We start from the raw sequence: 17,159 nt of genomic DNA on the forward strand, positions 1-17,159 counted from the left end.
TTTGGATTTTCAGCATTCGCTGTTTTTTTGTTTTTATCTCTGTGTTTTTCCAATCCTGGCCTGTTATTCATCTGATTTTAATAATTCCACCATTGACAGCTTTCAGCACTTAAGCTCTGGAATTCCCTTTCTAATCCTCTCCACCTCATTCTCCTTCTTTAAGCTGCTCCTTACTGATTCACAACTGAGTTAGGCTATTCATGTAGCTTAAGTGCCTGGCACTTGCTTACCAAAGGAAATTTTCTATGGAGGGCTTAATTCTGGGGTGCACTTTCATGGCAGCCAAAGGAAGTGCTACAAGGACACTGAAGGAGTTTTGATATCAACTTAGAGTTCTGGGAGAAGTTCGCCCAGGATCGTGTCCCTGGCACAAGCAAATCAAAAAAGGTGTGGCTTCCTTCAAGAGCAAGTGCGAGGCGAAGAAATTCCAATCAAGCAACTTGTCCAAAACTCAATCGTTTGCAGATCGGCCTCAGCAGTCACCCATATACCCACCTGAACTCTATCAAACACCCCAGATCATGAACATGGTCATCTTCGTATCAAAGAAGAAACAAGAAAACCTCTTTCTTTGACCAAGCTTTGGTCATCTGCACTAACATCTTCTTGTGGCTTGGTAACAAATTTTGTTTGATAACCTTCCCATGATGCACCTTGGGACGTTTCACTGTGTTAAGGGCGCCATAACAATCTAAGCTGTTTATGTTATTGAAACTGGGATAATAGTTTCTTTTTGAGCTGAAAAAAATTCTGTTTCTATTTAGTGCGTCACTTTTTAAGCTGCCATCTGGTTACTGAGCCATGTTAGCTGCTGCATTTGTTAGTTACCAACCATCAATTTCGAAGATGCATACTTCTGCAAGTAAGATACAGAAAGAAATAGAACAAAGTTAAGCAAACATTTAACTAGTAACAGTGGCTATGTCTAGGAATTAAATTACAACTTCCAAATCACCAAACCTTTCTGATTTAAATTTTTGTGGTCAAAATTTATGCCAAGAATGAATTATGGTCAGTTATTCATTTTAGCAACATGCGTTTTTCTCTCAACTATTCATTTTCATGTTTCTTATTATCATTCTGGTGGTTAAGAGAGGGAAATAATCAGAAAGAGAAGTTTCATCAGTTTTGAAAAACGAGATGCAAACCAAGTGGTTGCAAGAAAATATTTTCCTGTTTATAGGATTTTGAGATCCACATTTTCAGCATATATCAGTCTCAACTAAAAGCATAACACATGAATAACTATACTGCTTTTCAACTGTATTGTGTGTATGCTGCTTTATTTAATATTTAACTGATAATAATGCTGCAATGAAATGTTATTCTTTTGAACAATCATCTTTTTAAAATGCAGCTAATATTTAGCCACGATTAAGAGAGCATAACCAAGTAAAATTCACTTAATCATGAAAACTTGATTATTAAAAACAATGTGAACAGCAAAGAATTTTTTGGGAAACATGCATGAGTTAGTAAGTCTCAACATTCCCCTATACAACCACACTGAATATAGACTTTAACACAAAATCTACTTTACAACAAATGTGGTATTAGTCTATTTATCTGCTACCCTATCCATTTCATATAACCACCTTCAGATTGTCAATTATTTGCATATCACATACACAAAATTTTATTAAAAACAAGCCATTCTTCTTTGCAAATGGAATAAATAAATCTGATTTTATACATAATACAAAAAACAGATTCAATAATTTTGATTAATAATAGATTTTAATTTAGAAATGTCTTAGTTCATAATTAATGAAGGAACTTTTAACATCAACAGAACCTAATACTTCATAATTTTCAAGAGGATAGCCTCAATAGTTATCAGACACAGGATTGCCAATCTCTTGGAAAGTCCATGAATCTCATAGAATGAGACAAAAATCTCACAGGAAAGGGCACACCCTCAACAATTCTTTTAGCAGTCCAGGAGATCCTCACACTTTAAATTTCTTGTTGCGGGAGGAATGAGGTTATAGGAGGGAGTGCCATCTATGATGCCAGCACCAGAGGCTCAACGGCCTCTTCCTGTGCTGCAATTTCTATCAGGCTATGAAACTTACCTTTACTTAGATTCCATGCCCAGGGGGTGGTTTGGAATATTGATCCAGAGCTGAGTTTAGGACAATGAGCACTGTGAGAAATGTCTCAAACATTGAGCCCACTGTCCATGGCACAATGTCTCCGTTTGGTTCAGGTTGGTCTGTGCCAGTCAGGTGAAGTCCAAGTACAGGTTGGCTCTGACCCCTGATAATTCCAGTTCAGAGTTATCATAGTCACACAAAACTATTGTCCAAACCAAATTTGAGAGATAGGAAGAGAGATTGAGCCAGTTGATAGTGGCATCAACTGGAGAGTCTGGTAGCACCTTGTTTACTGCAGAGGTATTAAGGGTGAATATTAGTGAGTTTATAGGATTACTGTTAGTTGCAGCAGTTAGTAATAAGTGTAATGTCCCATCATGTTGTCACAAACAGACTACAATAGAATACATTACTGCTGGTTACGAAGGGAATCAGAATGCCTCCAGTGTTACAATTAGTTATCAACGTAATTTCAGTGAGTCGCTATTAGTCATGGATAAAATCAAAGCTTTTCCTGTGTTTGGTTCCCTTACTTCCCTGCCCCATTTCCCTTCTTCATATCTGTTTGTGGGTGGCCTCCTGATTCTCAAAGTTTCTTGTTCAATAGCTGCTAACGTGAAACCACAAGCAAAGATATTCGTTTACAGGGAACACAAGCTTTATAAGGTAAATGCAGTAACGTCTGAAGACGTCACGTGGTCAGATCAAAATATGGACAGACATCCAGGAATGACTCCACCAAAAGTTGGCAAGGCTATTTAGGTATGACCATCAAACAGAAAAAGATGTCAATATACAGCACTAAGTTTGATAACACTTAAGTACTGCGGGCACAAGTGGAGTTCAGAAATCCGAACCACAAACATAATCCACCACCTATCCTCAGTTGCATTAACAGGCTCCAATGTTGCAGCAAGGTTCTCTCTTACTGACCCAACAAAAGAGAACGAAATGCAATAGGCATGAAGTTGTTTGCACTCCCATAAGCTCACACTAGCCAATGTTCTACTAAGTAGATAAAATTCACTATTTGCAGAGTTTCAAATCAACTTCAATAATGCCTCAGCATATTATTATGTAAGTGCCCATTTTGGGCTTTGCCTTTGTTGTCCGGTCCTTGCTGAAAGTTTCATTTGCCAATTTCCATATATAAAAAGTATAGGATAGTATAAGCAGTACATCACAATAATCACAACCTTTTGTATAAGCTACAAGTTGAAAAAATTGTTACATTGTAGAAATGTGCATATTACGTTCATAGAGATCATGAAAAGTTTATGACACAGACGTAGAGCTATCCAGCCTAATACCACCTTCCTACACTGGGTCCGTAGCCCACCAGGACACAGCTCTTGATGCAAAAATCCAAGTACTTTATAAAATCAACAGTTTGAGGTGATACATAGTCAAAACAAAGCATCCTCAATTTCAGTAACATGTCTTTAATTTTTCTGAGTTAAGCCTATTGCCTCATTGAAAGATCTTATTCCTTCAAGGAAAAAAAAGTGCCCCCCAAAGGTTCAGATATCACAAACAGCACACAGTGGCTTAATAATCTGGAGAAGAAGTCACATTCAAATCACTGGTCTGTATTAAATTAATCAATCTTAGCAAGGACAATTATAATCGGCCTTGACATCAAGGGGGAAAACTCTAAAAGTGCTTCTAATCATGATTACTACCACTGTAAATCTTAGAAAACATTAAGCTATGTGAATATAGTATCAAGAGTTTTCATTAATTATAAAACACCACAGTTTCAGGTTAAAAATCTACATACTATTAATTAAGATTAACGGCCTATCTGATAATTTATCTAGAATTGGTCTGTGATGCAATAGCCTCCGTGGTCAAAAAGCTTACTGAATCTTGCTGTCTAAAAATATGGGAAGGTGGTTTAGGTATAACAGAAGTCGTCGTGCGAACTCGAAACGTTAACTCTGTTTCTCTCTCCACAGATGTTGTCAGACCTGTTGAGTTTTTCCAGCATTTTCTGTTTTTATTTTATAGATATGAGTGTTTGAGGGGAATCATATTCTGACTCAATGCTTTTATAAGGTAAGCCTGAAAAAGAAAACTAATGAAGGAATAGAAACATGACCATGTATGTACATATACAGTGCAACCTTGGCCTTTCCATTTTAATTTATCATCAAGATTTCTTCAACCTGGCCAAGATAATGACAGAGATGGAAGGCCCCATGGTTTGGCCATCTGACAGCTCTTCAAAAACAGTTTGGATACAATTTACACATTCAACAATAAAGCAAACTTCTGTCACTAGGATTTTATTCTTAATAACATTCAAGGGTGGGGGCATTGAAAGTGCAGGAGAGGGGGCTGTTTGATACTGCTGGTGAATTTTTGGAATTGTCAAGGTGAAGGATATAAGTACCAGTGAATGGGATTTTTTAAATTTTAGGCAACTGTTGAAACAATTAATCAAGTAAAGCTCCTCAAAATGTGCCATTAACCTAACATTTAATGGACACCTCTTAATGTGATCAAGGTGAATTTTTCAACTTCCAACATTAGCCATGTGTGTGGCCTTTCAGAGACTGGGCCAAATTATAGACAGCTTGGTGTCAATATTTATGAAGAAACTATTCATAATTTGGTGCAGGAATTTACTCCCAGGAGAGAGGACCTGTAGATCTCACTCTTTGATGCTACGTTCCTGAAATGAAATAATAGTTTACAAACCAACCAACTCAGTTGTCTATGATCCAACTGTTTCTATTATTTGGTGCTATTGCGACAGGATTCACAGAAGACCACACTTGGAAGATCAGCTGGCTCTATTTAGATCACATTAGATGGTGCAATAGAAGCAAACAGAAATTTAAACGACGGGAACAGGCCTCAGTAATCTCTTGCATTATCAATTTAAGGTTGCAGGGTTGAATACCATTATGTTTAATGTGGTACAATTATTTCTGAAATACTTTAGTCAATGAAAATGAGATGGAGATGGAATCTGTGACCAAACTGGGTTAGAAAAAAAGTTAAAGTATCATTTTGAATTCAAGACACCAAGAATTGGACTAAAACGGTGAGAATCTCCAGACCGTATAAAATTGATAGAAGCATCATAGTGCAATTGGAGAACAGAAGAGAAATTATCAAATTTCTTGCTTTTTGTTTAGTAGGTAGAGATTTTCTATGCACTATACCAGATTTGATTGTTGAACTAATCCTTTTGTATTTAGTGCATCCGCCATGCAACAACTCTTCCAGAATTATAATAGATGCCCATAGATTAAGTACAATATTCAAGTCAATTTCTACTAAGCTTAAGTCATCTTCCCTAGAAGTTCTTCCAGTCTAAATAGGCATACTTTACAAGTTAGGTATTTATTTTGTATGAGGTATATGTCATTTTTGATAGTTTACAAATATTTATCAACATTGGTTTATGTACTATGATATTGAAAACAGGGCAATTAAGTGCACATGCCTCTTTTGAAAGTGCTTTATTTTGTGCTGCTCACCACAGTCTAGCGATGCATTATATTTACATCTACAACAAATTACTTGGATTATGGGACTTCAACCAATACACAATTAACTTTCCACTATATTATTGCTAATTCTCCTTTTTCCTAACCTATATAATCTTTTATTCTTCACTTAATGAACACCTTAAATTCCAACCAAATGTAATTTTATTAAGTCAACTTCTTTCAAGCACCTCTGAAAACTGAGATGTAATAGTTAAGATACTAATTAAGGAATAGTTGGCATGAATGAGATCGATACTAACTATTTACATCTGGAAAATAAGGTCCTGCACTGTAAGTACTGACTTTGCTCATTATACCACCTCAAACAAACAGACCAACTGTTTTGATATCTCTATTTTTTTTTTTTACAAACCCCAATACAAAAACGATAAATACAGCATTAAAGCTCTGGCATGCTGTGTAGAAAACAGAAGGCAATCACCTCACCTTGCCGCCACCCCCCATACCCCACCATCCCCAATTCAGTAGATGCCATTCCTTATCATGCAATGCTTCTACTCATAAATCTATGACAAATACTTCCTTAATCATTTTTTACGGGCAGGGATGCGCAGGGGGTAGTCAGTGACTTGCTAGAGGGAAAATAGGAACAGCAGGCAGCAAAGCCATTGAGAAAAATGGCTACGTGGTAAATTTGCTTTTGGAACATCACTCATCTGTATTGGCTTTGATCTTTTGACAAAGACAGACAACAGTACAGAGCAGCATTTTTTAATGCTACAATTGAACAAACTGCAATGTATTTCGGAAACTAAGCCTCTTTCTGTCGTAGTTAAGATCAGTAGTTCTCCAGTAACAACTATGCTTTAATTCTTGCTGATTATTTCTTTTGAATTGGCCATAGCCTAATCACCATCACAACTGGTCCAAAGTAAAAACAAGGCATCTGCAACAAGCAAATCACAGACTGGCGTCTTCTCAAAGTCTGTCTACTATTAGGGTCTGGAGGTAGTATTGCTGTACAATTACAGCCAGCAATTTCCACCAGTAATCATCTGTACACAGGTGTGAGATGCTTTCAACATAAGGAATCTGCCTCAGTGCCTGATATATAAAATCTTTCATATCCACACAGCCACAGAAAGACCCAGGAAAAAAAGTACACTAAGAATATTGATTGACATTTATCATTTAATGCCAGGTAATAACAGATTCAATCATAATGATTTTGAACACGGAAGAGGAGCAAAAAGACAGATTAATACAAGAATAGGATGAAATTCACTTATTTAATTTTGCCCCAATTTTTTTAAGCAGTCACCTTACTATACCATTTGTGTATTATATTCCAAACTATAGTAATTACTTTTCATTATTTCAAGAAAGCGTGCAATTAAGAAATATTCTGTGGTCCTACACGTTTCTATAGTTTTCACTTGCTTTAATCATAATTAGATAATCTCTCCAGATGCACATTCTAGATATGCACACATTTAGGCACAAATGAATAAATTATGTAGATGAGAGCACTTTCACTCTCCATTATTTGGAACTTCCTTTAATGGAAAAGTGAAAGAAGAAACTTCATGAAATTAATGGACCAGAAAATAATATGGTTGTTACTCAAGTAATTCACTACACTTGCAGTGATATCCATTTATCATTCTGACTCCGAAATAAACTTATAATATTTTAAATGTTTTTAAATTATGACAAAAATTGAACTACAGTTTAAAATTCATTACAAGAATTTTGGTGGTTAGGTTTTACACCTAGGAGCACAGATCAATCACCAGGTTATAAAGGAAATATCTTTGAAATTCCAATTTTCTCAACTTTAACCATTTTATATGAAACTCACCATTTATTCTTCCTTCTAATGTAGTCTTTCTCAGATAGGTTAACCAAATAAATCATTGGTTTTGAAGTCAAAAGTAAATGTTTATTCAATACATCAATCTGAGAAACAAAGCAAAAGGCGAACATTAAAGCAAAACCTGAACATAGCCTAAGCTTTTTTTTTTTAAGTTTGCAGAAACCAAAATGCCTTTCAATTTAAGCAGCTTTAACCCCATCCACACAGAAACATGAGTAGTCTCAAATAATCAAGAAAATGAATCCTCTCTCTAACCCGAAGAAAATTGTTGAATTATGTAACAGTCTTTACAACCTAATTACAAGATTTCTACAAGATAAAGTGACATCTAACACAGATTATAGAAACAAGGCAACAGATATTAATAAATCCAAGTGCACATCAAAGAATTACCTCTTTGTCATTCCAGTCATGATAGAAGCGTACATGCTTCTTTTCCTCGATAACCCAATTTTTGACTTTGCACATTATGTCCTGTAAAAGATTAATAAACAGAGGCATTACAATACATAAACAGTAAATCAACACAGCAGGAACTGGATAATTATTTAAGTTGTCATAGCACAGCCAAGTGCAATTTTTTCAAACGGAAGTTTTAAGGCAATGGAAAGAAAATAACTTTCAATTAATGTGAATTTTTTGTTTAGGTGAATATAATAATGTGCTCCTTTTCCTGAAATGTGTAATCTGTCCCTTCATATTGATTGTATAAGAAAGCCAACATAGGAACCAGGAATCAAATAAATGAGAAAAGAATGGTGAGGAAAGTAGAGAGAGAAGCTTATTCTAAACAAAACATACTAATATATTTATCTAACCTCACAGTATTGAGTCAAACTGGTCCAAGGCTTCTTCTATATTTTGTTTTTTTGCCAACACCTCCCCCTTCCAAAAAAAATGAAGAGAAGGAAAAACCGCTTCAATTTCACAATAGTAACAGAATCATGCTGGTGACCTCCAACCAGCTGCATTCAGTTTCAGAACATCTTTCTCAACAGGAATTCTAAAGGGCTTCTAGTTATCAAGCTAGTGTGCATTCAGAGGAGCAACTGCAGGAAGAGACAACTTGCTTTGTTTCTCTGTCCTTTCCTTAAAGAAAGATTAATCATCTGTGAAATGGAAACGGCAAACAGCAAGTGACACAAACTGAACCCTTCAAGCCTTTCCTTATCCATTTCATTGCTCTGAATCAAGAGCTGCGTGTGGCATGATTCTCTTCACAGGCAGGTGTTAATAAAAGGCACACTGGTCTAAAAGGTCAAACTCAGCTCTTGCATTTAAAAGCATGCATGATCTGCTTTTGTTAAATACATCTTTTAATTTATAACAAATATTTTAACAAGATATAAAACTAGAATGCTGGCTGCTTCAAACTTTAAAATTTAAGATGGCTAATTTATAACTACGTTTTAAGACCATCATGTAGCAGTTTCTATTATATGAAATTGGCAACTTTTCAAACAAGTTTTCAATATTTCATGCTTTTCCCCTTACATGTAGTTTCTCTTCCAAAAGTATCAGAGATTGTACAACACTGCAATAATAGGGTTTTCAAAACTAAAAATTGACACTGTGGTTCCAACGAACTACACCAATGTGGATAAGACAGCTATTAAATTTCTCTGCATCCAAACAGATGAGAAGTAAGTCATTTGAATAGCAGGTCTCTACCAAGACCCAATGGCGTACAAATTCATTTTTATAATTTTACATAATAGACAAAATCCAATTTGGTTCTTGCTGCTTTAAAATCTATTGCTTTACCATTGACCAAGGTTATGGAAGTTAACAAGGAAAAAAGTCTAAAATATTTTCTTTACTCTCGCAACCTCTATTCACAAGAATAACGTACCTGGTTCAGAAGTCTCAGGATTCAAATTTCTACATAATTTTTCTTAATTTAAAAACACGACACATAGCAATTAGACATGCATAACAATGTGAAAATGCTGGATATCATGTTTACAAACTAGTCTTTAAATCTTAAAAAGGCTTCCAGGAGATTTCACTTGGCATCTTTACACATAACCTTTGACAAGTGATGTAGCCCATTTTTATTCATTGCCTAAAATTGTCAGCAATTATGTGCGTCACTGGCCACCTGCAAATTCTGAATGCCTGCTCCAGCCATCATTGCAAAAACCAATGTCAGGAGGATTAATCTGAGAAAACACCGAGTCCCCTAATGGTTTCAGCAGGTGAAATCTCCCAGATGGTTAATACAACAAATAGTCAAGACTGCTTCATCAAGACAGATGGCAGACAAAATAATATAAAGGCCAAAACTTTAACAGACTTTAACAAACCTGGAACAATCCCCGTACATAAAAAAAAATCACAAGTTGGTATTATTTTTCTTAGCTGTCACATCAAGGATCTAAGCAATGGGCTTAAGGATCTCTGTCGTGTTCTGAACATATAAAAAGCCTGTGCAAATACTTTCATTCGCCTAATATGCTGACCCTAGGTTAGCTACTGAATGAATAACTCAGTGCTAATGATGTCTACAACTCCTGGCCTCAGACATTTATAATTTATATACCAAAATATCATGTTAAATTCAATCCTTTAATACAATTGTCAGTAAATGATCCAAGGATAACAAGCAGAAAGTAGACTTCAACATTGAGTTTCAAATATTCCATATATGAGGTGGAGGAAAGAGATTTTTTTTTTAAACTTACATATTCAGGCTTTAGTTTTTTGTCTCCTCCTCTTACTGCCACTTTCTCTAGTTTGTCAATAATAGGCATAATTAGCTCTTCATCCTTTAGTCTCAGTTCTTCATGAATAATTTCAATATCTCGAACAGGATCTACACTTCCCTCAATGTGAACAATTTCATCATCTTCAAAAGCTCCTGAAAGAGACATTTTATATGAATTTTTAAAACATAATTTAAGTTACTAAAAGTTAAAGATGCACCATTGAACTGGATCTCTAAATTCCATTTCGGACTACAGCGATAGAAATGTAGCAACAAACTGAAGAAAGCAATGGTATATTTGCAATGTATTCAATATCGTATTTAAATCTGAACTCAACCATTATTGTTTCTGGGAGAAATTAAATACAAATTTTAAAATAGCTGAAGTCATCTGCCACAGCTCTTCTGAGAATCAATCTATTTTATTATTCGGGCTCCGACGGTGATTAGATAATGAACCACTCTGACACACAATTTACACAGCAGCTAATTTCATCGTCCTGATTCCAGGGTATAGATTTTAGGGGGCCATGAAAAGAGCAGATGAAGGCGCATTTGTCATATTTGAGTGACAACTATTCACACAGTTTGAAGAAATGGTACTGGCCCTTATTAGGTACACATGCTATTATCACATATTTAAAGTACAGTTAGGGCCATAATTTTAAATTGCTAACTAGAAACATAAGGGTAAAACAACCAGATATTACTAGACTATGTGTACTGACTCATGCCCTTCCATGTCATTTTTATTCAGCTTATGCAAAACAAACTGCATGAATGTGATTCCAAAGAGCCACAACTATAAATTACCACAGTCAAAGAAAACCATAAAAATCAGGCAACAAAATATCAGTTCAATATAGATTGCAATTGCTGGACAGTTATTCTGAAAAGAATAGACTGCGGAGAACATAAAGGCCAAGCTTACAAGTCAAGTATGATGATTCATCACTACAAAAGGTTACTGCATATTATAGATCTTTCTAAGTCAGCTGCAATTGATAAGAGTGGAATTGCCTTATATTGGAATCATATAAGGAATTACTGACTTATATTTCTCTGCAACTAATTTTTTGCTTTTACAAGTTTTTGAGAATTACATTTAAAAACTCCAACAGAAAACTCTACTTACTTTAATTTCAAAAGCCCCAAACAGCTTTAGGAAAACAAGCCTATTTATATATTAACTTTTCCAGTTTTGTTAAAAATGTGGTCAAATGGCCTGCAGATACTCACTGTCTATGCCTACATATGGTTACTTTAATGAGATATTAGAAGGTCACTACCACCAATGGAAGATAGCCAATAAGCCAGCTTTCAAAAAGAGGGAGAAGAAATTAGGCAGAAAAAACAAAGTCACATATCGAATTATAAAGTACTAATTCAGCATTTACTTCACAACTTTACCTCACTGGACACTCCAAGCATAAATGTTCAATTCATGGGAAAATTGTTTTCTTGAATAGAGGCATAACAGGGTATATTTTCCAGTCCTGATAATTTATAATAGTGGGACCAGAGCACAGCAAGTTCTTATTCAGCAACTTCTCAGGTTATTTTTGTTCACTTCTAATGAAGTGATGGCAGGCTGAGCTTTCACCAACGACAGAACAATAATAAGAAATAGCAAATAAAAGCAAAATACTGCGGATGCTGAAAATCTGAAACAAAAACAAAAATAGCTGGAAAAACTCAGCAGGTCTGACAGCATCTGTGGAGAGGAAGACAGAGTTAACGTTTCGAGTCCGTATGACTCTTCATCAGAACTAAAGAGAAATAGAAATGTGGTGAAATATAAGCTGTTTAAGGGGGGTGGGACAGGTGGAGCTGGATACAGGGCCAGTGATAGGGGGAGGCAAAGGAGAGGTTGTCAAAGATGTCATAAACAAAAGGTCATAGGGGTGTTAACAGTGGTAATATTAGCTAAAGGATGTGTTGATGGTGACATTAAGGGTACAAAGCAGGATAAGCAAGTGACAGATGGCCCTAGTGGGGGCAGAGTGGGGGGAAAAGCATCGAAATAGGCTGAAAAGGTGAAGATTAAGCAATGGACGGAAATAAAGTTTAAGAATAATAATAGATATAGGTGGGAAAAGAAACTTATATATCTAAAAAATATATAATTATTAGAAAAAAGGGGATCAAAAAGGGGGTGAGGATGGAGGAGAGAGTTCATGATCTGAAGTTGTCGAACTCAATGTTAAGCCCGGAAGGCTGTAAAGTGCCTAATCAAAAGATGGAGGTGCTGTTCCTCCAGTTTGCATTGAGCTTCATTGGAACATTGCAGCAGGCCAAGGACGGACATGTGGGCATGAGAACAGGATGGTGTGTTGAAATGGCAAGCGACAGGGTCATGCCTGCAGACAGACCGAAGGTGTTCCGCAAAGTGGTCACCCAGTCTGCGTTTGGTCTCTCCATTGTAGAGGAGACTGCATTGGAAGCAATGAATGCAGTAGGCTACATTGAGGGAAGTGCAAGTGAAGTGCTGCTTCAATTGAAAGGAGTGTTTGGGCCCTTGGACGGTGAGGAAGGGGGAAGTAAAGGGGCAGGTGTTGCACCTTCGGCGATGGAATGGGAAGGTGCCATGGGAGGGGGTTGAGATGTAGAGGTTGATGGAGGAGTGGACCAGGGTGTCCTGGAGGGAACGGTTCCTATGGTTTGCCAAAGGAGGGGTGGGGGTGAAGGGAAGATGTGTTTGGTGGTGGCATGATGCTGGAGTTGGCGGAAATGGCGGAAGATGATCCTTTGTATGTGGAGGCTGGTGGAGTGATAAGATGAGGACAAGGGGAGACCTATCATGGTTCTGGAAGCGAGAGGAAGGTGTGAGGGCAGATGCATGGGAGATGGGCCGGACACAGTTGAGGGCCCTGCCAATCACCATGGGTGGAAAACCTTGGTTAAGGAAAAAAAAGGCATGTCAGAAGCATTGCTTTGGGAAGTGGCATCATCGGAACAGATGCGACGGAGGCAAAGGAACTGAGAGAATGGGATGGAGTCCTTACAGGAAGCAGGGTGTGAGGAGCTGTAGTCAAGGTAGCTGTGGGAGTCGGTGGGCTTGTAATGAATATTGCTGGATAGTCTATCACCAGAAATTGAGACGGAGGGGTTAAGGAAGGGAAGGGAGGTGTCAGTAATGGACCATGTGAAAATAATGGTGGGTTGGAAATTGGAGGCAAAATTAATAAGTTTTTCCAAGTCCAGACAAGAGCATGAAGCGGCAGGTGTTAAATAAGAAATAGCATTTCAACAGCCTTTAAAGGATTATTATTAAAAGGCCTGTGTATCCCTAGGCTGATCAGAAAAGAACAAAACATTTTTTCCTGGTTCTTTGCTAAAGATAAATTATCCTTTGGCAAGCTTAAGTTTTTTTTTGGAAGACATGAGCAATTGGATAAAGAAATACACCAACTGTCCATGGATTTGGTAACATGTCACAAGAGGTTCAATGGAACAAAATCAAGCATTTGCTATAGGTGGAAATGCGGCAGCATAGATAAAAAGTTTAGTAACATATAAAAAAATTGAGCTGGCTGAAAACAGCTAGAAATGGTGTACCCCAAGGGTTAGTATTCCGTCCATTTCAGCTGATTTGGGTATGAGTATAGTCTTAAAATTTGCTGCTAACTCAAAAATAGGTGGCTTGGCAAAGAACAGGCAGAACTGTAAAATACTGCAGTAGGATAGTAATATTTTACCAGAATGCACAGATAAGTGAGATTCTAATTAAATGGAGACACCTAAAAGTTAATACAAAACAGTGGGGCTAACACTTAATGAAAAAAAAAATCAGCAAAGGCTCACAAGGGATTCAAATACTTTATTCACTGGAAAAGCAGGCTACAGGTAGATAAAGTCATAAAAATGGATAGTAACACCATGAGTTTTATAAATAGGGGCACATTGTATAAGAAGTAATGATACATTTGTACAAAACATGGGATAAGTCAGTTAAGAGTTCTTTGCAATTTTGGGCACGCCACCATAGAAAGGACATTAAAGACAGTATGATTTAAATATATCAAAGGCTGGGTTAGAAAACCAAGACGCCATGATTTTCATTGGTTCACATAAAATGAGGAGGGTATTTAACAATGTTTTCAAAATTACGAAGATTTTAGATGGGAATGGGAAAAGATTAACTTCTGGAAAGTCAATGGCAAGAGGGTCCTTAGTTAAAATTAGAAGTTACTTCCTCTTTTCTTCCTGCCACCTGCCGCACACCCAACCCTACCAACACATCAGGATTGCCAGAGAATAGAATGCTTTAGCACAGGGCAGAGGGTCAAAGCACAGGCCATTTTATCATTTGGGAAAACGTTTGAAGGAAAGGGAGATGTAAGCCTATGGGGAGATCTCATGGGGGAATTATTAACTTTTAAAAAGAAATTCGAACTCCCAGTTATTAACTGAAAGAATTACAACACGGTTTCACATTTGAAACAAAAACCTTTACTGTACAAGAATTAAACAAACCAAGTACTACTAGCTTAAAACAATATTTCATAAACACTTATTCCTTAAGCCCAAAAATCTTAATGAATCACTCCCCGTTCCATTTTATTTCCACCTAAGAGTTCCCTTATATTTTCCAGGATCTTGAGGGTTCCTTCATTTCCCCTGGGACCAAAACAAGGTGTACCACAGTTCTCAGGATTTCACTTTGATTCTCTTCCATGTTTCTGCTTTCCTACAAGGTATGATATTTCTTGGGATCCTTCCACCGGCCTTCAACTAGGCAACTCTCCTCAGGTACCTCAATGTGGACGCCCAAACTCAAACATGGGCTTCAGTGCCTTCTTGCTTAATGGTCTACAGCTCCTGGCAGCTTTCCCTCTCTGCCTGGTCCCAGGTGGTCCAGCTCGTTCCAGCTCTAGACGTAAACCTGCCTGCGTCTATGAGAAAACACCCAGATGAACCCGAAACAAAAGGGTACCTCCCCTGCCAGGGCAATGTGGCACACCTGGTATGTCCCAGTTTAAGTAACTTCACCTTCCAAAGCATGTCCTTTGATCTAAAAAGTATGTGAATACTTTAAGACATTCCCTTGTTTACCAGTTGCTTTTCAACCTCTTTGGTTTGGGAAATTACATGAATAATTTAAATCCTTTATGAAGACAACTGTAGGCATCTCACCTCCACAAAGGAATGGCCATCAATAACCCCTTTACTTTGAGAAATGCAGCAGCATGGCAATGTTAAATGGTGTGTCATGCAGCTGCAATTCAGTGGAAACACAACTGAAAGCACAGGCCATGATTACAATGAATCAATGTTGGTTTGATATTTCTATGAGCAGCACATTGGCTGATATTGCTAATGGTCAGTATGGCCATCTGGAATTAAGCAGAACAGCAGTTACTGGAGTGCCATCCTTTGGTGCAGAGTCCTTACAACACATGTCACCTAAGCACAAATAAAAATCCAGTGGAAAATAACACTGGAATCATAACATGTTAAAGCATAGAAGTACGCCATTTTTAATGTGCCAGCTATTAATTAAGTTGGTAGGAAAACTTCAGACGGGCGAGCTGCTAGACAGTTTGGTTAGTCTTTTGTCTTTTTTTTGTAATAAAAGGTTAATGAATATGAACCAGATTTCAGATTCAACAGCACCTGTTTCACAAGCTACAAGCATTAGTAACTGGAAAATCTACCCCCAGTGTATATGTACATTCCTGAACCCCCCCCCCCCACCTCCCCCACCCCTCAACAACCAGCATCCTTGTTATTTTTCCTGCCTCTGCAGGTAAGAATATTCTGCTGAGATATGGCTCTATGACCAGCCAGCCTCTGACATTTCACCCAGGAAACCATTATTATTATGTAAACTACATTTTTGAATACTAATAGGCTACTTGACATTGGGGTGTCATTATTGTTGAGCTGGAGTCCAATTCTACCCTCACCTTATATCTATTAATGTATACAGAGAGGAACAAGAATTCTATCTGCTTTTCTTTGCTGCCTAATGCAAATGCATTCTCTAACCACCGCCCAAAAGATCATTTCACACCACAGAACATGAATTTTCATACTTCAGCCATTCACTGAATAAACTCATGGAGTTATCAGGGTTACCGTTATTCCAGGTTCTTTTAGGTAAGGATGTTACCTCTACTATTTAGAACTATGAATAGATTAATATTTAAGGGAAAGGTTTTTAAAATCTAACCTGGCCTGCGAACAGAAATCATTCAGAAAATTCAAGGAGCGCTTTTTACGTCAAGTAGAATTCAGGAAGTAGGACGATAGCAAACACTCCCAGTAACAGAGTAAACGCACCGTTAGCATGTACAAAAACAACACAAATCAGGAAAATGGGTAGAATGTGTTGGCCTCAGCAAAGATAAAGGGGATACTACAATTGGCCAAATGTCTTTGATAATAAAGAGAAATCAACCAGATTTCCACTCCCAACTTCTTTCCACTGATCCTCTGCTGCAAATTCTGCACAATGCGAGGCTCCAGTAAAACCTCCTTCCCACTAATTATAAAGGTTCAGATATTAAACATGGGAGAAGTACCAATGGGCTTTCCAGCACCTGTACAACCAGATATACAACAGTCACCTCCTTCTAAAGGGGACTGTGAATGGGGACAGAAAACTGGGTAGGAAGATTATAATTGCATAGCAACAGAAGTATCGAAATTGTTGAAAAGTTTGCACGCTCACTAGTATAGTACAGTGCCAATCATTTAAAAAGCTGTGAACTCCAAAAAAAAAACAAATTCATCTAAATCACCTGCTTTTGGGGTGCAACACCAAATTTTCTTGAGACCCACAACTCCTGGAGCCAGGAAACAAAGGTGGGTGTCTGGCTCAAGGGATGAGAGACTGAGTAAATTGGGTAATATTCTCCAGAATTTAGAAGAATGAGAGGTCATCTCATTGAAAAATATAAAATTCTGAAGGGGCTTGTCTAGTAGTGAAATGGTTCGTTCTGGCAGGGAGAATAGAAAAGATTATCTAAATGATGAGAGATTGCAGAGCTCTGAGATTCACAGGGAAAGGT

At 37.3% G+C, this 17,159-nt stretch overlaps 1 protein-coding gene across 3 annotated transcripts in view; it reads right to left on the minus strand.

Annotated features, from left to right (window-relative positions):
• ola1 (Obg-like ATPase 1) overlaps positions 1 to 17,159 on the minus strand; it is a 200,616-nt gene that overhangs the window by 97,141 nt on the left and 86,316 nt on the right. For all 3 annotated transcript variants that reach the window (XM_041201409.1, XM_041201408.1, XM_041201410.1), the window contains 3 exons: positions 10,121 to 10,296; positions 7,830 to 7,910; positions 7,422 to 7,519 (listed from right to left, as the gene is read on the minus strand). In XM_041201409.1, coding sequence (XP_041057343.1) covers positions 7,422 to 7,519; positions 7,830 to 7,910; positions 10,121 to 10,296 — 355 coding nt within the window. The remainder of the gene's footprint in view (positions 1 to 7,421; positions 7,520 to 7,829; positions 7,911 to 10,120; positions 10,297 to 17,159) is intronic.

This window comes from Carcharodon carcharias, chromosome 12, assembly GCF_017639515.1.
Source record: "Carcharodon carcharias isolate sCarCar2 chromosome 12, sCarCar2.pri, whole genome shotgun sequence".
NCBI lineage: Eukaryota > Metazoa > Chordata > Chondrichthyes > Lamniformes > Lamnidae > Carcharodon > Carcharodon carcharias.